This window comes from Dipodomys ordii, unplaced genomic scaffold (genome assembly GCF_000151885.1).
Source record: "Dipodomys ordii isolate 6190 unplaced genomic scaffold, Dord_2.0 Scaffold1, whole genome shotgun sequence".
In the NCBI taxonomy this organism is placed as follows: domain Eukaryota; kingdom Metazoa; phylum Chordata; class Mammalia; order Rodentia; family Heteromyidae; genus Dipodomys; species Dipodomys ordii.
Window position 1 is genome coordinate 63,974,019 of NW_012267217.1, and position 22,893 is coordinate 63,996,911.

Consider the following 22,893-nt stretch of genomic DNA (forward strand, 5'->3'; position numbering starts at 1 on the left):
TGCTTCCCCTTATTTACTGAGGGTTTTTTGTTTTTTCCTTCAAGTTTTCTACAGCTTTTTATGTCTAAGTAATTAAGTAGTTGCAAGTGCCCACTTTGGTTTCTTGCTGATGGACTTAGAAACAAATTAAATAGTCTTTTCACTATGAGATTGTTCTTGCTATATAGCCCAGGATAATCACTTTATTTACACCATGAAGTGTAAATACCCAATGAAATAATCACACACACACACACACACGTATGTACTCTTTATGCTTTTGCAGGTTGGTGTCAACAGTTTCTGTAGCTGTCTCCTCACCTTTGCTCATGGTACATTGACCGTGTTCTTCCTCTAGGTCATCACGCCCTGTAGGAAGCTCATCTTATGTGCCGATAGCAGGAAAGAAATGGAAGATTGGATTGCAGCACTCAAGACTGTCCAGAACAGGGAGCATTTTGAGGTTAAGAGAAAAACATCCTTCCACCTGTGCCTATTGTTGTTGTCTGTTGTTGGCAAATGCCTCTGCCACCTGTTGTTGCTTCCCTCCTGCCTTAACGACCTGCCGTCCTGCGCCTCCCACACATGGATGGCAGTTGAGAGCGTTGCTGGCAGTTGTGTCCCTGTTAACACGCCCTCATCCTTCCACAGACCCTGCCTTCGCCCTCCTCCTCTGCTGGGTACTTCCTGTAGTTCGGTGCAAGCCGCCACATGTAAGGGTGTCAGAGGGCCTCTTACCTCTGCCATCTTTCTTTCATTCTTCCAGCCTACCCAGTACAGCATGGACCATTTCTCAGGGATGCACAACTGGTACGCCTGTTCTCACGCACGGCCAACCTACTGCAACGTGTGTCGTGAAGCTCTGTCTGGGGTCACGTCGCATGGGCTGTCCTGTGAAGGTAGGGGGCTGCTTGATTATTCTGCTTCCCAAAATGGCCCGAGGTAGTCCTTGATAAAGCCCAGAAGTCTGGATGCTTTGGCCAGTCCAGGGTAAAGTGATTTCCACTACTCCATTCCTCTCTGCGTCACCTGCAGAGCAGTTCTTCACGACAGTTGTCACAGTGCTCCCACAGGAACAGAGGAACGTGGTTGTGGAAGAATCTGGGCCTCTGGCATTGGTCTGCATCCTGTGTCATGAGCAGGATAGAAAGTGTCTCATAGGACACAAGAGTTATGCAGGGTGCTGCGCTGAACACTGAACAGGGTGTGCGAGCAGCAGCGTGCCTTGGTCCTTCCTGTGGCAATGATTGAAAATACTCAAGCATTTTGTGGCACGTAGGAGCTGTGCGGACTTAGATTTCAGTGTCGTCTGTGGCTTCCTGGACAGAGCCAAGTATTGTGGCAGTGGTGTGTGCGTGAAGCAGTGAGTCTAGCTGCTCACTCCTGGCTCTCCGCCATCTGGTCTGCGTGCATGCTCTGCTACCGACCACACAGAGGAGCTCCACCTTCCTTCTCCTTCTTCCGAAGCAGCTGCCTTCTCTGAAGCTCACGAATTCATGTGTTTCTTTTCTCACAGTGTGCAAATTTAAGGCCCACAAGCGGTGTGCTGTGCGTGCAACCAATAACTGCAAGTGGACCACGCTGGCCTCCATCGGGAAGGACATCATCGAGGACGAGGACGGGGTACACCAGGGGAGACATAGCTGAGGCACAGACTTGCACAGTCCCTTCTTGCTCTGTGTGCTGCCCGTGCATCTCATTTGAGAGGGTCGCACTGGGACGGGGTGTTCAATAGTGGTCACTGCCCCTCTCGGCACTGTCCTTCGCCCAGGAGTCTCGTTGCCCCGCCCATTGGTGCTGTGGTGTGGATGGGTTCTCCCCATGCTGGCCGTCAGGGAGAGGCCTTGGCTGAGCTTGCAAAGACCACTGTGCCCTTGGGCTCCTCACTGACTTTAGGTCAGAGCTCTGGATGCCCCTAGCATGTTTCTGCTTGGTCTGCAGATCTCCATGCCCCACCAGTGGCTGGAAGGAAACCTGCCCGTGAGCGCCAAGTGCACGGTGTGTGACAAGACCTGTGGCAGTGTGCTGCGCCTGCAGGACTGGCGCTGCCTCTGGTGCAAGGCCATGGTGAGTAGGTTCTGTCCGGCTGCCCTGCCCTGTGCTGGGGCAAGGCCATGGGGGTGGACCTGCCCTGCCCTGCCCTGTGCTGGTGAAGGCCGTGGGGGGGACCTGGCCTGACTGCCGCCCTGTCCTGCCCTGTGCTGGTGAAGGCCGTGGGGGTGGACCTGGCCTGTCTGCCCTGCTCTGCCCTGCTCTGCCCTGTGCTGGTGCAAGGCCATGTAGGTGGTCCTGCCCTGCCCTGCCCTGCCCTGCCCTGTGCTGGTGAAGGCCGTGGGGGTGGACCTGGCCTGGCTGCCGCCCTGCCCTGCCCTGCCCTGTGCTGGTGAAGGCCGTGGGGGTGGACCTGGCCTGGCTGCCGCCCTGCCCTGCCCTGCCCTGTGCTGGTGAAGGCGTTGGGGTGGACCTGGCCTGGCTGCCGCCCTGCCCTGCCCTGCCCTCGTGTGTAGAGGCTCATGGGTGACTGGCCATCCCAGTTCACCTCAGAGGCCCCTCGCTCTGAGGGTCTGGGATTGGGGCTGCCCAGTTACTTGTCTTTGTTCATGTCTGATCATACTTATTTCCACTAAGTTATTAGGGTTGCTTTCTTTTGACTTCCCAACACAAAGCGTCCCGGCTGCCTCAGAGTGTATCTCAGACAGTTGATGAGGGCTTTCCGAGTGCGGGCGGGTCTTTGAGAGGCTTTTCCCTGGGCTGCCATGACCGTGCCGGCCAGCCTCGTCAGACCATCGCCCTGCGGGAGCCTATTGGTAGCAGTGGCGCTGGTCAGCACATGAGGGCCTGGATTTGACTCACTGCAGGTAGCTGTAGTGCAGCGGCCCGGGGCTGGGGCTGGGGCTGGACTGTGACGGGCCCCCTGAGTGTGTGTTCAGGTGCGAGTCCAAAGTGCAGGGTGCTGAGGAGGCAACCCTGTCTCTCCCATGGTGCTCACCAGCCGGGGCATCGGGGTGGTGAAGAAGTGGCTTTCCCCTCCTCCCTCCCCTCTGTGACACGTGGGTTCTTGTTCCAGGTTCACACGGCGTGCAAAGAGTCCTTGCTGACCAAGTGCCCGCTTGGCCTGTGCAAAGTGTCGGTCATCCCGCCCACAGCGCTCAACAGCATCGACTCTGATGGTGGGTGCCCCGCACTGCCGCTGCCCGTGCCGCGTGCCTTCTCACCGCCCCACGCTGCCAGCTCTGGAGACAGGAGGATGTGGTCAGCCAGAGGCTGACCCGTGCATGGGGCTGGGCGGAGGGAGGTAACTGGTGTAGTAGGTTTTGCTGTTGGGGTCACCGCTTGTGTATCACATCTGCCTGGAAAACGAATTGCATGGCTCCTCCGTGGAAGTATAGGGTCAGAGGCTATCTCATTTCCTTGAGCTGGCCTGTCCCTGTCCCTGCCAGCGTGCTCGCTCACTTGTTAGGCTGGCAATGTGACACAGACACGAGTTCTGCTGAAAGTCAGGGTCCCTGGGGCGGGTGGCTTGCAGGAAAAGGTGACAGCAGCACAGTGAGGTGAAACTTGGAGCCCCTGGAGATGCTCTGTCTGCGGGGCTCACATCATACCTCGAGTGGCCTCATGCAAGCAAGTGCCTCCAGCCACTCCTGTGTGCATGTGTGTGTCCGCCCGTGTGAGCTGCGGCCCCGCTTCGCGTCCACTCGGTACCCGCCTCCGGAGTGCTTACACAGCTGCTCTCACTCACACACAGGGTTCTGGAAGGCCACCTGTCCCCCATCTTGCACAAGTCCACTGTTGGTCTTTGTCAATTCCAAAAGTGGGGACAACCAAGGAGTGAAGTTTCTCAGAAGATTCAAGCAGCTGCTGAACCCTGCACAGGTCTTTGACCTCATGAATGGAGGCCCACACCTCGGGTAGGAAGCTTGTGAAAAGCCTTTCTTACAGGTTGTCTTTTATGGTTCTGGTGGTGGTTGTGCTGGGGTTTGAACTTCTGTGGTCTCCAGCTATGCCCCCAGACCATTCCTTACAGAGTTGGAATTTTTAGTGTTTCATAGACTAAGGCATATGCATTTTAGAAAGCTCAAAGACACAGACATTGTTTAGTGGGAAAGAAATTGTCTTCCTTGAAGTGCCTCTCTCCTAATTCTACTTGCAGAGGAACCTGCTCTTAATAGTTGCTAGAGATGTGTGTCCTTCTGTCTTCTACTACAGGTGTACACATGCACACACGTGGCACATTTGTGCCCGCATGCACATCCCACAAACCTCCAATGACAACTGGTAACAGCTGGGGGTCCGCTTTGTGCCGCGTGCTGCCCGTGTGTGCCAGCCGCAGCCCAAGAGTGTTTCCATGTCACCTGCCTTGCTCTCTACCGCTGGCTTGGTTCCAGGAAGGAGCTTCTCTCTAGTGGGGCTACGGGTGGGGCGGGGGGGAAAGGGGGGACGCTTCTGTTTGAGGCACCCACACCCGGGGCTTTTCATGTGGGAGTTGGGGAGCCATGGTGAGTTTCCACTGCTTTGTCCTTTCTACAGGTTTGTAGGGAACGTTTGCTTTTGTGGGGTTGCATTCTGTACTAATTTCTTTATTTGGGAGCACCAGTTCAGGTTGGACTGAGTGGACGGCCTAGCGTTGTAGGGTGGTGTGGACAGTGCTTGTAGCCCCAGCTACCTCTGGGGGGGAAATCAAGGAGGAGAGAGTTGTTTTGGGAGCAGGTGCTGCTGGCACACAGCCTGGGCTGGCCGGTATTTTTGGCTGGTACATGTGACATGTGTGCACTGACTCGTCAGCTGATACTTCCCAGTCATTCCTGGGCTGATGGCAAGCAGTCACAAATGGTGCTCATGGCCTGATTGCTGTGATACACTTCTTCTCTGGATGACACAGGATGCTCGTCACTCGGAGGTTGATGAAATGGTTTCACTCCAGAAGTGGAGGTGTTCCACACTTGGCCTCAGGGAGGCTGCTAAATTGGCCTCCTGGGATGCTGGGCAGACGTTTTGCAGTGGCTTTGGGCAGGCAGACAGTACACTAGCACTTGGGTGAAAAGCTAGTGCTCAGTCCGGCATGCGTGCAAGTGGACTTCAGTGGAAGGAAGTCTCATGGAAATGGCACTGCCTGTGTCTGTGAACATTGATCTTAGCCAGTTCCTGACAAGACCTAGACCTACTACTTCCTCTTCCTGAGTTTGCCTTCACCTTCCCATGCTTCTAGAGAGCGGGCCAGAATTCAAAGGATGCGTAGAGCTGGTTCTCTTGTCATTGAAAGCCAGGTGCAGCCTGCTGCTCAGAACTTGCATTGAGCCTGAGTTATTGGCTTGTTGCCCATCCCAGCCTGTTTGAGTGCTTACGCTTGGGCTGACCACTAGAGGTGGGGTCTGCAAGGCCCCAGGTGGCACATGTATAGTCCGGAGGTCCCGTGGCAGGCCACTTGCCACTTCAGTGGGATGATGCGTAGATTCTTTGGGATCCTAGGTCAAGCTGCTGTCCCTGTGTCTGGCTGTGCCAGCCTTTACGTTCAGCTTGTGGTCACTGTGTACTCTTGCCTCTGTCTTCCCAATACCTGATGCCAGGCAGGGCCCTGCCTGGCCTGAGGGAGTGGTGTACAGATGCAGAGGAAGATCTCGGTGCTAGCTGCAGTTTGACCCTTTCCTGTGGCAAGAGGCAAGCTCTTAAAGCAAGGCGCTGGGTGGCATGGTGTCTTAGAAAGGTCTGGGGGCACAGGCAGGAGGCTCCACGACTCTGGTGGTCATGGTGGAGGCCGGGCCCTGCCGGGTGTAGTGGGAACAGAAGCTAGAATGTGGGTGCTGGCCTGTCGGCTAGGCCATTCCCTGAAGGACACATCCTTCTGAAGACACTGCGGGACACCAGGGTGGTCATCCTGGTGGGGATGCAAGCGTGAGCTTTGGGAGGGGCCTGGACTGTTGATTCAGGGTCCTCGGGTGAAGCCTGTGCGTGGTTGTGAAGAAGAGGTCAGGGACATGCAGAAGGCAGCTGTGGAGGAGGGCTGTGGAGAAGACAGCTGTAGTGTCCCAATAGGGACCCCACATGGAAGGGAAGGGAGACCAGCAGGGAGCCACGGGGAGAGGAGGGCTTGGAGCCTGAAGCCGTGAGAAGGGACAGGCATCCGATGGACACCTGAAACTGGGTCCTGTGAATGCTGGGCCGAGACTGATTGCAGGCTGAGGTGGTGCCCAGGTGCGGGGTAGGAGGCAGCTGAAGGCATAAGGGGAGGGTTGTCTGGGCAGCGTGTGGGCGGGGCCCCTGGCTCCTGCCTTTGGCTTGGGCTGTGGCAGGCTGTAGGCGGTGTGGTGGTGGTGCACTGTAGGTGTCAGCGTCTCCTCAGGGCTCTGAGGTGCATCAGTGTCCCACTGCCGCCGTCCTCGCAGACCCTGCCCCAGCTAGAAGGCCTGGCTAGGACCCAGTGCCACTGCTGTCCACACTGACAGGTTCCTGAGTGGAGGGCTATGGGGACAGCTCTCGTGGCCTGGCAGAGCGCCTAGAGGAACAGGCCTCTTCCCTGAGCCCAGGACTGATGGACCCATTCTTTTTCCTGTAGAAGCAGGAAAGGTTCATTGACTTTCTCTTTTCTCTGCAGCTTACGGTTATTCCAGAAATTTGACACTTTCCGGATTCTGGTTTGTGGTGGGGATGGCAGTGTCGGCTGGGTCCTCTCGGAAATCGATAGCCTCAACCTTCACAAACAGGTACTTGGAGGAGCAGTCCTGCCGAGGTCAGAGGTCAGGGGGGCGGGGGCGGGGGGGCTGAGCTCTGAGCCATTTCAGAGCATCTGCTCCTAGTAGGCACCAGCACAGGGTTCTGCAGCAGGCAGGAGCCCCACGGTGCTGGAGCCTGGGCTCTGCCTTGATAGACAGGCGGGAAATTCAGTGAGCTAGAGGGCAGGGCTGGGGCCAGTGCCCCCCTGTGCCCTGCTCTCAGTGAGAGGTGATGGGACTTCTGGTTCAAAGCCTCTGCCTTGGGGAGGGGGGGGGGATAAGGTCAGTGGCTAGGGTTCATTCAGTCTTGATTTTGTCATTAAAAATGGGTTTCCTAGTTGTTTACTAAGAAAATGCTTATCACAGCCATGGAATTTTCACTTCATCTGCTTTCCTAACTATCTCTCATACTGTGTGTAATGGGACCCATAATGCTGTCGTGTGTGTGTGTGTGTGTGTGTGTGTGCGCGCGCGCATGTGTGTGTGTGTGCGTGTGTGCGCGCACGTGTGTGTGTGTGTGTGTGCGCGCACGTGTGTGTGTGCGCGTGCATGTGTGTGTGTGTGCGTGTGTGCGCGCGCACGTGTGTGTGTGTGCGTGTGCGCGCGCGCATGCATGCACACATGCATGCTGCTACCAGGGGATTTGGACTCAGAGCCTGAGCAATCTCTCTGAGCTTTTCTTTTGCTCAAGGCTAGCTCTGCCACTTGAGCCACAGCTCCACTTCTGGCTTTCTGATGGTTAATTGGAAATAAAGGTCTCACCAACTTTTCTGCCCAGGCTGGCTTTGAACCATGATCTCGGATCTTAGCCTTGTGGGTAGCTGGGATTACTGGTGCCTGGCCCATAATGCACGCTTAAATGGACTCTTGCTGCCTTAAATGGACTCTGCTCCCATGCCCCAAGTTTGTTGGTATGCTTTTGAAATCAGTAGTGTGCTGGGCCTTTCTCACTGTACTCAGCCAGCACCTCTGTGGGACAGTTTACCCTGGACGGAGCTGGGTGTCTGGGTCAGCCCACACTGTGCGTGCCGCTGAGGTCACCGAGGCGCCAGCCCTGTGGAGGCTGCGCCCTGTCCTTCCAGGACCCCCAGATTGAGCCCAGCTGTCCTTCTTAGGGACACACACTCCTCACCAGATCACCACTGTACCACTGTGATGTAAGACCGGGTTCTACCCAACTGTGTAAACAACAAGTCTTCTCTTTTATTTATTTAATTTCTGGTGAAGTTAAAAATGCAATTTACCATGCAGTGATGCGCATCACCTGTTCTAGCTCCCCCCACCCCCCGCATTTTCTATTTTTATAAATTGGTATCTGGTAAGAATGTTTTCCAGATTGTCCTTCTGTCATCAACATACTTTGAAATAAAAAAATCTTTTTCTTTGTTTTTGCTGTTCCGGCCACAATGTGATATATCTATACCAAGATTAAGAAACTATTAACCCATATTGTCTCACACTCCCAATTGTGGTCTTTTTTTTTTTTTTTGGTCCGGTCGTGGGGCCTGATCTGGGCCTGGGTGCTGTCCCTCAGCTCTTCAGCTCAAGGCTAGTGCTCTACCACTTGAGCCACAGCGCCACTTCCGGCTTTTTTCCTTTTGCTTATGTGGTGCTGAGGTATCGAACCCAGGACCTCATGCATGCAAGGCAAGCGCTCTACCACTGAGCCACCTTCACCACTGAGCCACCTTCCCAGCCCCCAATTGTGGTCTTTAAAACATTTTAGTCTCCCTGTGGCTGGAGTAGATTGTTCAGCGACTGCGCTCTGCGTGCTCTGAGACCTGCGCAGCCCCCTTAGTCCTGTCAGATGTTTAACTGGGGTGAGGGTGGCCTTGGAGGCGAAAGTCCGCCAGAGTCCGAACACACCCAGGCCCTGCAAGTTGCTCAGGAAAGAGAAATAGCTCCTCCTAGTGGTGTACCTAGAGCAGTTCACTTAGCTTTGTGACAGAGTCACAGTTGCTATGACAATGAAACCTTATGGTTGATCTTCCTCTACTGCACCTAGTTCCACAGGCATTTGTCTCCTCTGATTTCCCTGGCCCATGGTGCTCTGGTCCCTCTTTCTCATTCCTGGCTCCCATACCCTGTAGCATTTCTCTTCCCAGCTCCTGCTTTGTGTTGTGTGATCAGAGCCTCATTCTCCACGCCCACCTCAGGGAGGCACGGTGGCTGGACAGGCCTGCTGCTGTGCTCATTCTGGGGACACCTTCTGCTGCAGTGTCCTGCTGCAGTCCTAAGCCATCACACAGCCCCATGATGCCAGCATGCTTTTCCTTGGACTGTGAAGATGGGTCCTGTCCATCAGGGTCTGAGCAGAAACCTGACAGCCGGTTCTGCTCCCCCCGCTAGCCGTGTGGCAACTGTGTGTGTGCAGTTCTCCCCAGTGGCCCCCAGCCCTAAGTTTCCTCTTTGGTTTGGGCCATCTGTGTGTTCTGGCCTCTGTCCATGGCTTGCCCATGGCCATACTTTTTGGGACAGTTGTGCCCTGTGCCCCTCGCTAGGCTCTGTGCTGACAGCAGAGTCTACCAGACCCTGCATTTGCTTCCTATCTCATCTCTGTTTCTGCCTTCCTCTTCCTCAGGGCTGACATTTCCCCCTTGCCACCTTGCACACCAGCTTTACTGTCTTGCTCTCCTGTGAGGCACTAGGAAGCCCCACTGCACTCCTCTTGAGTGCTCTTCTGTGCCAGCTCTCCTCTGTGTCCTCTGTGTCTCTGCTGTCCCTCTTGCATTGCCAGGCTGTGCCCTCGGCACATGCTTCTGTCCCCGCAGGTCATGTCCTCTGCGCATGGCCCTAGGGAGGGAGAGTAGGGTGTAGACCTGGCCTTAGAACCTGGGCCAGGCTGCCTTTCAGTCCCTGGTGACTCTGGCTAGCCACTCTGTCATCAGAGTGAACAGCAAGAAAGCTCGAGGCAGCCAGTATTTGGGGGGCACTCTAAGCAGTGATCTGGCATGGGGGGCTTTGATGTGCACTCTGGATGGGCATGATAGGTACCGAGTGTAAGACTGGGGGACGCAGCTAGGTGTGTCAGGCTGGCCTGGGGCATCCACATTGAGAGCTGTTGGCATCAGGATGTTTTTAGAGGAACTGAAGGTAAAGTTGGCATTAGTGAGTAAGGTGCCATAGTGGATGGAGAGACGTGTGGGGAGACGCAGGCATGGTGGGTGGGGGTGTGTGGGGAGACGCAGGCATGGTGGATGGAGAGACGTGTGGGGAGACTCAGGCATGGTGGGTGGGGGTGGATGGGGAGACGCAGGCATGGTGGATGGGGTGGGTGGGGAGACGCAGGCATGGTGGGTGGGAAGTTACAGGCTGACTTCAGGTGTGATCACAGCAGTGCTTGTTGGGAAGGTTCTAGGAACCAAAGGACTTGCGGATTATGTGTGAAGGTGTGTGAAAGGCAGAGTGCAGTCAGTGGAGAGGGAGCGCAGTGACCCTGGTGTCTGCTGTTGGTGACAGGGACCATCTCTTCCCCTGCTGGGCTCTGTGGCGAAGGTGCGGGCAGGCCACACACTTATTTCATGTGGCCACTGCTGAGGGCGGCAGGGAGGCTCCCGGAGCCCGAGCGAGGGTGTTCTCTGCTTTTTCCTCAGTGTCAGCTGGGCGTGCTGCCCCTGGGGACGGGGAATGACCTGGCCCGTGTGCTGGGCTGGGGCTCGGCCTGCGATGATGACACCCAGCTCCCCCAGATCCTGGCAAAGCTGGAGAGGGCCAGCACGAAGATGCTGGACAGGTGAGTCGGCAGCCAGGGCTGTGTGAGCAGGAATCTGTTGTGAGCCTCTGATTTGTTTGTAAACATCTGACCTGAATGTATAGTCCTTCCCTGATAAGCGTCTGAGCTTGGTCAGATGATGAAGGGGATAAAAGCAAACAGCATAGAAGCATGCTGGGAACAGTTGTACCTGCATTCCTCGGGGCTCGCAGAGAGGCCTGTAGTCTTTGGCTGCTTGGGCGCAGGGCCTCATGACTGTGCAGAATGCTCCCCAATGCACACGCGAACTATTTCATTTCCCACCTCTTCTCAGAAGAGTGAGGGCTGTTCCCCCTTAGTGCATGGCCTAGTGCACTTCCTAGTATTTGGGGGGCACTCTAAGCAGTGATCTGACTTTGTGCCTGGGCAGGTGGAGTGTCATGGCATACGAGACCAAACCCCCTCGGCAGGCCTCCTCCTCCACCGTCACCGAGGACTTCAGTGAGGATTCTGAGGTATAGTGGCCCTCCTCACACCCACTACAGTGCCGAGGATGGATGCTGGGGCCTCGGGCTCTGCCCGTGCCGCACCCCTGCACGCTGCTCCTCCGATGATGCGTCTGTCAGCCCTGTAGGGGAGCAGGGCAAGCTGAGGCCAAGCTGGAGGCTTTGTGACTGGGGTTTCCCACAGCCGTCACAGGGCTGGAGGGCCTTCCAGCCCCCTCTGGTGACTTCCTGCTTCCCTGTCATCTGCTCAGCACCTCGCTCCACCTGCTGTCCCCTGCTGTGCTGTCCCCTCCCCTGCTGTCCCCTCCCCTGCTGTCCCCTCTCCTGCTGTCCCCTCCCCTGCTGTCCCCTCCCCTGCTGTCCCCTCTGCTTGCTGTCCCCTCCCCTGCTGTCCCCTCCCCTGCTGTCCTCTCCACCTGCTGTCCCCTCCCCTGCTGTCCCCTCCCCTGCTGTCCCCTCCCCTGCTGTCCCCTCCGCCTGCTGTCCCCTCCCCTGCTGTCCCCTCCCCTGCTGTCCTCTCCACCTGCTGTCCCCTCCCCTGCTGTCCCCTCCCCTGCTGTCTCCTCCCCTGCTGTCCCCTCCCCTGCTGTCCCCTCCCCTGCCGCCCCCTCCCCTGCCGTCCCCTCCCCTGCCGTCCCCTCCCCTGCTGTCCCCAGCTGTGCTGACTCCGGCCTGCTATTACTGTCCACATCTGGAATAGCGGACCCCTTGCCGCCTCCTGCAGCCCCCACACTCCTGCTCCTGGCCTGCCTTTCCTCTTAGCCTCTCTTTCATTCAACCTCCTGTGCTTTAGCATGGAATTCTTGTCCTTGAGGGAGGGCACTGTCGTGATTCAGCTCCGTTTCCTCAGGGCATAGAATGACCTGAGCACACTGCTGTGCTTGTCCCATCTGGCCGCTAGCTGAGCATGATGACTGCCAGGGTGCTCTTCCAGGCGGTAGAGAGACAGAGCTTTATCGGACCAGGGCAGTGGTTGGCCTTGAACAAGGCTGCAGGCCCAAGTGCCTGCCTTGGCATGGTTAGTGAGCTGTGAGTGTTTTGTACGTTTTTCTTCTTGGAGAGGAAGAGTATATGTGCTCACTGGCCAGCCCGTGCTGAAGCCTGTAGCCCAGGCCCAGGGCCGGGCCCCAGCAAGCAGTCACCACAGAGCAGGCTTCCACATCGGGGGGCGGCAGGGGGAGGGGGGCAACGGGGAGAAGCAGACGAGATGAGTTACACTGGGTGAGAAGATTCACAGCCAGACCAATAGTGTGGTGTCTGCTCTGAATGGAGCCCAAACAAAGAAGACACCCCACACCTGACAGAGGAGGGAATGGGGGCAGGCAAGCCCCCCGGCCGGTGTCATGTCTGAACGGGCAGTTGCTCTCTGTTCCGACAGGTTTCCTTTCATTCACACCTATCTCCTCAGTCTGCCTCCGTTTGACAAAGCTTTTGAACTCTTCCCTATGGCCCCGGTCAATGCGCTTCACGCTGGCAGTGAGTGAGGCCTTGGCTGGTAGGACAGGGGCGGGGGGGGGGGGTCCAGGTAGTCTGTGGGACCCAGGGCCACTGCTGCAGCTAAGGTGATCATCGCAGAGACTGACAGCACGCCTGACTCGGGGTGATTGTAGGTGCAGCAGATTCTCTTCTATGAAGATTCCGTGGCCGCCCATCTTTCTAAAATCCTCACTTCGGACCAGCACTCGGTGGTGATCTCATCAGCCAAGTGAGTCCTGGGCTGTGGGAGCTCAGGGTGGCAGCCAGCCAGGCGCCGGGACCCAGCCCCGCTGTCTGTGTGCCCCAGGGTGCTCTGTGAGACCGTGAAGGACTTCGTGGCCCGGGTGGGCAAGGCCTATGAGAAGACGACCGAGAGCTCCAGGGAGTCAGAGGTCATGGCCAAGAAGGTTCGTTCCTGGCACCGGGTGGGGGTGGGGGCCGCACTGATGTGAGGGAGCATGCTTCCCATGCATTTTGTCCCTCATCTAGTGCTCTGTCCTGAAAGAGAAGCTGGACTCTCTGCTCAAGACCTTGGATGACGAGTCCCAGGCCTCTTCTTCCCTGTCCAACCCGCCTCCCACCATTGCCGAGGAAGCGGAAGATGGGGACGGGCCTGGTGGCATCTGCGGCCCCGCTGGGGACCACCCTGTGGGCTCCATGTGCCCCTCCCGGCCGCAGATCTTCAGGCCTCGGGAGCAGCTCATGCTGAGAGCAAACAGCCTGAAGAAAGCAATTCGGCAGATCATCGAACACACCGAGAAAGGTAATGGACCCTTAGTAGCCAGGTAGCTTACTTTAGGCACAGGCTGGGCGTTCCCCAAACACGGTGGCAGACCGAAAGGGACCGTGGAGCAGCCACTCTGATGCTTCTCCACCTCACACAGCACCCCCCACTTCACAGCAAGCCCCTTGTCCTCACGGGGTCTCTCCTGCACTGTGCTTGGAAGCCAGTCTTTCCCAGGCCTCCCCACTGTCCACTTGCTTCTTGCCGCAGTGAGCCTGTCACAGTGCATGACGCCCAGGCCCTCTGCCCTCTTGCTGCCTTGTGGTGGGCCCTCTGGGTCCCTCTCCTCACCTCCCGGTCTCCCCACCCCCAGGCTCTCCCCAACCTGTAGGTATGAATGCCAGGTGTGCGGGAGGCCTGGGCAGAGGAGGGGTGGGGTTGGGTCTGAGTTGAGGAGGAGCCTGCTGGCGCCTAGACCCCACTGCGCAGGCTCAGTCACAGCTGTTCTCTCCTGACAGCTGTGGACGAGCAGAACGCCCAGACCCAGGAGCAGCAGGGCTTTGTCCTGGGCTTGTCCGAGTCAGATGAGAAGAAGGACTTGAAGAAGGACGAGAGGGTGTGCCTGCCGCCTGCCCACAGTGAGAGCTGTGCAGTAGCCAAGGGCAGGAGCCACCGCAAAGGTACGGCATGCTGTGGCAGGATCGTCCTGCGGGGAGGCTCGGCACACGGGCTGTGGGGCGTTAGGGCGTCGCTTTGAGTGCTTGGGCAAACCCAAACTCTGGGCCTGTGTGTGCACCACCAGCATGTGCCCATGTGTCCTGGGGGCACTGGCAGGGCTGCGGGGGCATGGAGAAGCCCCGCCTGCCTGCCTGGGCCCTCCCTGGATGGTCTCAGAGCCCCTGAGACCCATAGTTGCCCAGGTGGGGCTGTGTCGGGCAGGGGCAGGACCTGCCCTCCTGAAGCAGGCTCCCCCCGCTGGGGGTCCCTGAACTTGGCCGGGGTCCTGCCCCCACCTACTCACTTGGCTCCGGGATCTGAAGTGCACTGTCCTGTTTTACAGTGTCCAGATCCCCGTGCGAGAAGCTGATGAGCAAAGGCAGTCTGTCCCTCGGCAGCTCTGCCTCTCTCCCTCCCCACACAGGAAGCCGGGACAGCTTTCCCGCGCTCAACACCAAGATCCTCTACCCAAGTGAGTGTGCTGGCCTCCGTGTCCTGCGGGGTGGGGTGGGGTGGGGCTTCGTGCGGCCGGCACGGCTAGGGGCTCGCTCTGTCAGGTCAGTGAGACAGCGTCTCCGTCCTCGGAGGAGGAGAGACCCAAGGAAGCCGGAACTTCCAAGTCTATACGACTGAATGAAGCGTTTTTCTAACCAAAAGGCAAGTAGAGCCCGTATGATGTTCAAGCGAGCTGGGAATCCATGTTTTAGGTGTCTTGTGGGTGAGCGTTTCTACCTGTTTCTGTCCTTAAATATGGAGTGATCATGGTAATTTTTTAACTTTTTTTTTTCCTGTACCAGTCTTGGGCCTTGAAGTTGGCCTGTGTGCTGTGCTGTCTCTGAGCTTTTTTGCTCAAGACTAATGCTCTACCACTTTGAGCCACACTTCCCTTCTGGCTTTTTGGTGATTTATTGGAGATCAGAGTCTTACGGATTTCCTTGCTCGGCCTGGCTTTGAACCGGCTCCCTGAGTAGCTAGGATTACAGGTGTGAGACACTGGTGCCAGACTGATTTGTGAACTGTTGTCAAAGTGTGGCACTTCCTTGTTACTTCAGGAACTTTGGGTGACAGCAGTTTGCCGTCCTCCTCCAGTCCCCATACATGCCCATCCTTCCTCCCGCAGGCGTGCGGGCCGGGATGTCAGACTCCTTACCCGGGAGCTCAGTCATCAGCCGCTTGCTGATCAACGCTGACCCCTTCAGTGCTGAACCCGAGAACCTGTGAGTATGAGGCCTTTGGCTGAGCGCAGAGGCTCGAGCGGCATCATCAGGACTTGGTGGACGTTGGCCAGCGAGCCCTGTGCTGGCCGGTGCTGGCTTGTGAGGGACCCCCTGCTTGAGGAGGGAGCCCGACCCTCAGTAGGCGTGCTGCGTCCCCCCGGGCGCCTCACTTTGAGGCTGAGGGCCCCAGACTCCCGCCGCGTGCCCCCCGGGCGCCTCACTTTGAGGCTCTGAGGGCCCCAGACTCCCGCCGCGTCCCCCCAGGCGCCTCACTTTGAGGCTCTGAAGGCCCCAGACTCCCGCTGGAAGCCGACTGGGTGTCCTTTGTTGTCACCTCAGGCGTCGTGCTCTGGCTCCCCTCATCCCATTCTGTCCTTCGCGTCTTCCTCATGTCTCACGGGGCCCACCACCCTGTCCTCCATGCAGTCCCCAGGGGGACACAGGGAGGGGGCCTGGCGCCTGCCGTGCTCTGTGCGCTGCATTTGCGCCTGTGGGGCTCAGTCTTCTTCCTGGCCTGGCTCAAGTGCAGCAGTTTAATGGAGCCTTCTTGTCCATTGGAGACCATTGAACACAGACAGTATTTTTCTTTCCTTTTCTTTTTTTTTTTTTGGGTCCAGTTGTGGGGCCTGAACTCTGGGCCTGGGCGCTGTCCCTCAGCTCTTCAGCTCAAGGCTAGTGCTCTACCACTTGAGCCACAGCGCCACTTCCAGCTTTTTCTGCTTATGTGGTGCTGAGGAATCGAACCCAGGGCTCCATGCATGCAAGGCAAGCGCTCTACCACTGAGCCACCTACCTAGCCCCACAGACTGTATTTTTCAAACCAAAGAAATGTCAAGTCTTTCGGATTTTTCTTTCTCCTGGCTGAAGGCAGGTTGTAGGCAGCATGGGGTGCTGGTGTTGCCAAGCCTGAGTGTCCGGTGTGGTGGGGCCAGTGATGGGTGATGGTGGTTCATGAAGGTTTTGAGAAGGTAGCACTCCAGGGTCCGCGGGTGGCGGCCGGCCCATGTGGCTCCCAATTCCTGCGTCTTGTTCTTCCTTGGCATCCTGTTCCTTCTGGGTTCTGTCCTCCCCGGGTAGCCAGAGCTGCCATCCCTGCCGGAGCAGAGCCCACAGACCCCTGACAGATTCTTACTCTGTCTTCCTCATCCAGGACCACTGAGGCCCCCTGTGGGGCCAAGCCTGTTCTCTCCTTCCCTGTCCCTACCCTGTGTGCCAGCCGCCTGGCGGGGTCACCACTGCGCTGCCCGGGCAGGCCTTTGCCTGTCAGCCCTGCGCGGCAGCTGCCAGCCCCCTCAGACTCCCGTCTCCCTCCTCCCTTGTCCTGCTACCCTTTGCCCTGGGTTAACTCCTTCTTCCTAGGACTTACCTATAGTGTTGGCCACATGGTCTTCAGCTTAGAACAGCTTTGTCCCTGAGCTCTGCTCTAGGTCAGCTGCTGGGCACTTGCATTAAATGTATCAGAATTCCAAGCAGTGTTCCCCATCCAGCTTCATTTCCTGTTGATGTCTATGGGGACTTCCGCGTCACCCACTAGCTACCTGTGGAGGGCATCCTGGGGCAAGCGCTGTGGCTGTGGCAGAGGCCTGGCCCTACCAAGGGGTGGGAGATCAAGAATGCGTGCAGAGCCCTCCCTCCCAGACCGGGAGCCATACTGCCTTGTCCCCGGAAAGAGGACTGTGCCCCCAGGGCCAGGTAGACATTTTTGGGCCACTTTGGGTTTTGATTAGGAATGGCTCTGAGACCTGGAGTTCAGCGGGGTAGGTATATATGCCCTGAGACCTTGGTTCGAGGCTGCAGGCAGAGCCTCAGCAGGGCGGACCAGTGTCACCGCCAGGTGTAGCCCAGAGGACCGAAAATGTGTCCACAGTAACAGTTGTGCACAGATATCCAAATGTCCATCACATAGTCTAGCTTTCCAGCATGCCATCACGATAGAAATGAACTCTGAAAGCGTCGTGCTGAGGGAAGCAGCAGTGCGGAAGGCGATGTGTGATGGCCTCTGTGGCCTGCACAGGACAGGCACAGGCCTGGAGATAGCCGGCGTGGATGTCCAGGGCTGGGGTCACAGGGCTGCCGGTGCTGGGCACCGTGGGCTCACACCTGAAATCCTAGCTACTCAGCAGGCTGAGATTCGAAGGATCACCGTTTGAAGTCAGCCCGGCAGGGAATTCTGTGAGACTCTTACCTCAAATTAACCACTGGAAAGCCAGAAGTGGAGCCGTGGCTCAAGTGGTCGAGCACTAACTAGCCTTGAGCAAAAAACCTTAGAGACAGTGCCCAGGCCCAGAGTTCAAGCCCCACGGTTGGCCCCAAAAAAGAGAGAAAAAAGGCTGCTAGTGTCTAGGAGGCCCTGGGCTGACAGGTGTGGATTTTCTTTCTGAGGTGGTGTGTTCTAAAACTGGTTGTAGAGCTGATGTGACTGTGAATATATTAAGCATCGTGGAATTACATACTTTAAATTGGTTATGATGTGCTATATGAGTAATTTTAGCTGTTACCAGAATCCCCCAAGAGACAAAAATAAAAATGTAAGTAAAAAAGCAGCTTAGGGCCCTGGGTTCAAGTCTCTGCATGTCGGGGGAGGCAAGAGAAAAATATGGGGGAAAAGTTTCAGTTACTCTACGGGCAGAAATGGCACAAGGCCTCCGTAGGCCGCGGTAACAGCTGTGCCCTCGCGCTGCAGAGAGTGCTACACGGAGAAGTGCGTCATGAACAACTACTTCGGCATCGGCCTGGACGCCAAGATATCCCTGGACTTCAACAACAAGCGCGATGAGCACCCAGAGAAATGCAGGTGGGTGTGGCCCAGGGGCGCGGGCCCTTCGTGTGCCCTCCGTGTGCCCTTTGTGTACGCATGGCCTCCCACCAAGGAAGCAGGGGATCTCCAGATAGCAGAACACACACAGCCGTTACTCTGCTGTCAGAGCAGAGGGGCTCCCAGAGATGGGGGCAGCTTGGAAGAGGGCTCCCCCCGGTGGCTGCTCAAGTTGGGCTGAATTGACATCAGGAGACCTCAGAGTTGGTACTGGCACGGGGCTGACGCAGCCCCCCAGGAGTCCCCACTGGCCTCCCCGCGCTTCTGTCAGTACGTGTGTCACCTCTGAAGATTCGTTTCTCCTGCTTTTTCTGCATTTTCTAAAGTTTTGATGGTAAGCATAAGTCTAGAGCCAGAAGAAAGTCACAACATATACAATTTTTCTGAGGCTTATTTATTTGCCTTTCAGGAAATTTTTCTGCATTCTTGGCAAAATGTCACTTTTTAGCATCGTTCTGTACTCTAGGCGTATCCATATCTGCAAAATCAAGACTGTCGCGTCTTCCTGCAGCAGTGCCAGTGCTCCCTGCTTCCACAGTGCTCCTCCCTGCAAGGGCCCCACCGCCAAGCTCTGTGTGTTTTCTAGGAGTCGGACCAAGAACATGATGTGGTATGGAGTCCTGGGCACCAAAGAGCTGCTCCACAGGACCTACAAGAACCTGGAGCAGAAGGTCCTGCTGGAGGTGAGCCTGCCTCAGTGCCCTCAGATTCCTCGCTGCCCTCAGCTGCAGTGCAGTTGAGCTCCTGCCTGGGAGCAGCCATGCTGCGAGTGCTCCCTGCCGGGCGCGGCGCGGTCCTCACAGAAGGCTGACTCACCTGAGCAGTGTTCTCTCTTTGTGCACTTGTGCCCGCAGTGCGATGGGCGGCCGATCCCCCTCCCCAGTCTTCAGGGAATTGCTGTCCTCAACATTCCCAGCTATGCTGGTGGGACCAACTTCTGGGGGGGCACCAAGGAGGATGATGTACGTACGGGTGCGCGGTCGGTGGGCTGGGCGTGGCGAGCCTGCGGCGGGCTCTCTCACCACCTAATTAGTGGCCTGAGCACCTGCCATGTTCTGGCAGTGGGTGTCGTGGAGGGCTGGACAGACGGCCTCCAGCCCGGCCATGCACTGTCGAGATGGCAGCGAGGGGCATGCTGGGCCGGAAGGAGGACTTAACTTTGGCCAAGCCACAGGGGCATTGGGGAGGGAAGAGAAGGGACAGCATGAGGCTCAGAGGGCAAGGTGCAAGGTGGGGCGGGGGCCTGGGGGCTGTGAGGAAGGCTCGGGAGAGAGTATGTGCAGGGAAAGCAGAGCAGAGTCAGAGTCAGGACTTGTACATAATGACTCAGGAACTGCGGTGCCTCCGCATGCAGGCCGCTGTTCCGAGCATTGTGCGACACGCTGCTTGTCCAGTCCCCATAGCAGCCCCTGGAGGGGCCTGCTGGGACTGCTCCTGTGCATGGGGAGACTGAGGGGGGGGACGGGGCCCCTCCCACATGTGAGGAGGGGGAGCGTGCTGGGCCGCTCCTACACATGAGGAAACGGAGGCAGGGGGAGAGGAGACTAGCCGGGCTGCCTGCTCGTCAGTGGCTGGTGTGGGCTCTGGCCCCAGGTCTGTGAGAGACACAGATGACGTCATCACAGCAGGCACCGTCTGCGTGCTGCCCAGAGCGGGAAGCAGTGTGTGTGTGTGTGTGTGTGTGTGTGTTCGGGGGTGGGGAAGGGGCGGGGAGGGGTGTGTGGAAAGGAGGGCAGAGTTCAGCTCTAACGCGGGTCCTTTCAGACTTTCACGGCTCCGTCATTCGATGATAAGATTCTGGAGGTGGTCGCTGTGTTTGGCAGCATGCAGATGGCTGTGTCTCGTGTTATTAAGCTGCAGCATCACCGAATTGCCCAGGTATGGGGCGACAGTCCCAGGGGTCACCTGATCCCCTCCTGGAGCCCACACCTCTCAAGAGGAAGGGCTTGGCCTAGAACTCCCTGGTGTGCTCCCCTTCCTGGGATCTGGAGCCAGCCTCTGCGTCTGGCACAGGATAGGCCCAGCTTTCCCCCGGACGGGACCCTGCTGTGCACAGTCTTTGAGTTCATTTCTCAGAAAGACCGCTTCGGCGCTTAGATGCACCCGAGCCCTCTGTGTCTGGACGAGGAGGAGGAGACACGGGCCAAAGGGGAGACGGTGTGGGGCCTGGGGGCCTGGAAACTCTGCCTGCCTCACCGCTGAGGGTGGGGCTGTGCGTGCGGGCTGCGTGCTGATAACCCGCTGGCTGAGCCGTGCTGCATGCTGGTCTCTTCCCCCTGCCAGACTAGAAGCAAGCAAGCCACTCAGAGCTTGTCTTTTGTTTTAGAAACACTTTTGTTGATGAGAACAGAGCTTCATTGTCCTCTTGTTGGACTTTGCTTGGAGATGTTTGCACTGGGCAGAGGCTGGTCCCCTTCCCTGCCCGGTTTGGGCTCTGATGCCCACATCTGCCATCGAGGCCTCCTGTACCAGCTGAGTCTGGATGCCTGAGGAGGGGGCAGTGGGGTAGTGGGGCAGTGTTGGGTGGTAGGGCGGGGCACAGGTGTGGCAGCAGGAAGACCTGATGCTGTTTTCAAGCCCCTGGAGCTTGTGGCTTAGGCCCCAGGTGACAGCTGTGATGTTTGCGCAGTGTCGCACCGTGAAGATCTCCATCCTGGGGGACGAGGGCGTGCCTGTGCAGGTGGATGGAGAGGCCTGGGTCCAGCCGCCAGGCTACATCCGAATCATCCACAAGAACCGGGCACAGACGCTGACCAGAGACAGGGTAAGAACGGCCGTCTCAAGCCAGCTACTCAGGAGGGTGAGATCCGAGGATTATAGTTCAAAGCCAGCCTGGGCAGGCAAGTTCATGCACCATTCTACAATTCACTATTAAGTCCTGTGAGACTCTGACTCTCATCTCCATTTAACCACTAGGAAAGCAGAAGTGGGGTTGTGGCTCAAAGTGGTAGAATGCTAGCCTTGAGTGAAAAAGCTCAGAGGCAGCTCCCAGACCATGGGTTCCAGTCCCACGACCAACCCCCCCCCCCCAAAAAAAAAAAAGAATTGGCTGCCTAGATGGGTGCCAATGGTTCAGGCCTGTCACCCCAGCTACTCAGAAGGCTGAGATCTGAGGATAGTGGCTCAAAGCCAGGAAAGTCCATGAACCAATCTACAACAACCAAGTGGAAGTGGAGGTATGGCTCAAGTGGTAGAACGCCAGGCCTTGAGTTCAAGTGGCAGGACAGGCAGGAGAAAAATCTGATGGGGTTTGGAGCAAGGGCTGGCTCACCTCTGGCTTATCCACGGCTGGCCCGTGCATTCTTCCCAAAGGTGTTTGCATGCTTCATGGTTTGGTCTGGGAGTTTTCTTTCAGGTCTGAAGGGGAAGTGCCAGGGCAGGAAGCGTAGCGCTGCGCTCAGCCCCCGCCCCGCCTCCCCACAGTGAGGGCTCTGGTGTCATGGCTGCCCTGCACCCCTGGCTTAATTCTGGGTTCTCGGGTCCTAGGCCTTTGAGAACACCCTGAAGTCCTGGGAGGACAAGCAGAAGTGTGAGCTGCCCCGCCCGCCATCTTTCTCGCTGCATCCCGAGATCCTGTCTGAGGAGGAGGCCACACAGATGGACCAGTTCGGGCAGGCGGCCGGGGTCCTCATCCACAGGTGCCTCTGCTTGCCCCGGCCCTGCTTTGTTTCTCTAGTGGTGCCTCAAACCCACAGGTGCTTTCAGAGCCACTCACAGACTGTGAGGCCCATTGTGGGCCTCAGCTGGAGCCCGGCGGGAGAGCACCTGACTAGCTCGCTCACAGCCAGGGAGCCCTGCGGGAGAGCACCTGCGCACCTGACTAGCTCGCTCACAGCCAGGGAGCCCCAGCCAGGGTCTCCCCTCTGCAGTTAGTTGGGCATGGCGGCAACTGCCTGCAAGGCCAGCTCTCACAAGGGCCATGCGTGTGAGGCCTGCCTGTGACACAACGAGCCCCGTGAGTGTGAGAACTGCCTGTGACACACGAGCCCCGTGAGTGTGAGAACTGCCTGTGACACAACGAGGGCCATGAGTGTGAGAACTGCCTGTGACACACGAGCCCCGTGAGTGTGAGAACTGCCTGTGACACACGAGCCCCGTGAGTGTGAGAACTGCCTGTGACACACGAGGGCCGCGTGAGTGAGAACTGCCTGTGACACACGAGGACCGTGAGTGTGAGAACTGCCTGTGACACACGAGCCCCGTGAGTGTGAGAACTGCCTGTGATACACGAGCCCCGTGAGTGTGAGAACTGCCTGTGACACACGAGCCCCGTGAGTGTGAGAACTGCCTGTGACACGCGAGCCCCGTGAGTGTGAGAACTGCCTGTGACACACGAGGACCTGTCTGTCAATCACAGCTCACCCTGGTTTCCGAGCTGCGTCTGTTCTGCCCTCTTCCCTTCCCCCCAGAGCGCCGCCTGCACTGGGCGCCGCTGCGCGCGCTCCCAGGGCCTTCTCCCTAGCTGTGTGCACGTGCTCCTGCAGCTTCCGTGGCCCTCGTGGCCGCCCCGCGCCACTCGCACTCCCCCGAGGCTCTCTGCTCTCTGGCGGCCCGGCCTTTCCACCCCAGCCTCCCCTTCTTGAGGCCGCACAGCAGCCAGTGCGGTTGGCTGGCCCCAGCTTCTCTTAGCCTTTCTCCCTGCTCTTGCCTTGGGTTCGGGAGAAGGACCAGCAGCTCCAGCTGCCCTTCCTTGGCAGGTCTGCCTCGCCCTGGCAAGTAGTGACCTTGCTGGGCCGGGGTTCCCACAGCCTGCCTCCCGTCAGTCCCCGTGACCATTTCTGGCACATACAGGTCACGTGTCGGGCTCCACACATCCTTTCCTCAGCCACTGGCCTGCTGTGGCTCATGCCTCGCAGCCGGAGTCAGGCGTGGGGCGACGTGTGGACGTTCCTTGCTGTGCACTGGTTTCTCACCTTGTCCCCTCCAGGCTGCGGTGGCCTGGGGAGCCTGCTTGCAAGATAGGCTTGCTCCAGCCCAGCCTGGCCACGGGTGGGGCAAGTCTCAGCACCTCTCAGCCGCACCCCAGCTCCCCCAGCCAGCTCCTGCCTGCCTCCACAGCTG

At 57.8% G+C, this 22,893-nt stretch overlaps 1 protein-coding gene across 1 annotated transcript in view; it reads left to right on the forward strand.

Moving 5' to 3' along the window:
• Positions 1–22,893, forward strand: part of Dgkd (diacylglycerol kinase, delta 130kDa) — a 67,753-nt gene that overhangs the window by 37,797 nt on the left and 7,063 nt on the right. The window contains exons 3-23 of the mRNA XM_013022751.1: positions 338–442; positions 746–878; positions 1,496–1,602; positions 1,921–2,046; positions 3,047–3,149; positions 3,725–3,887; positions 6,569–6,677; positions 10,280–10,419; positions 10,808–10,892; positions 12,494–12,588; positions 12,667–12,766; positions 12,849–13,122; positions 13,602–13,763; positions 14,144–14,272; positions 14,921–15,017; positions 17,701–17,811; positions 18,419–18,515; positions 18,687–18,794; positions 19,597–19,710; positions 20,462–20,596; positions 21,319–21,470. Coding sequence (XP_012878205.1) covers positions 338–442; positions 746–878; positions 1,496–1,602; positions 1,921–2,046; positions 3,047–3,149; positions 3,725–3,887; positions 6,569–6,677; positions 10,280–10,419; positions 10,808–10,892; positions 12,494–12,588; positions 12,667–12,766; positions 12,849–13,122; positions 13,602–13,763; positions 14,144–14,272; positions 14,921–15,017; positions 17,701–17,811; positions 18,419–18,515; positions 18,687–18,794; positions 19,597–19,710; positions 20,462–20,596; positions 21,319–21,470 — 2,645 coding nt within the window. The remainder of the gene's footprint in view (positions 1–337; positions 443–745; positions 879–1,495; positions 1,603–1,920; positions 2,047–3,046; positions 3,150–3,724; positions 3,888–6,568; positions 6,678–10,279; positions 10,420–10,807; positions 10,893–12,493; positions 12,589–12,666; positions 12,767–12,848; positions 13,123–13,601; positions 13,764–14,143; positions 14,273–14,920; positions 15,018–17,700; positions 17,812–18,418; positions 18,516–18,686; positions 18,795–19,596; positions 19,711–20,461; positions 20,597–21,318; positions 21,471–22,893) is intronic.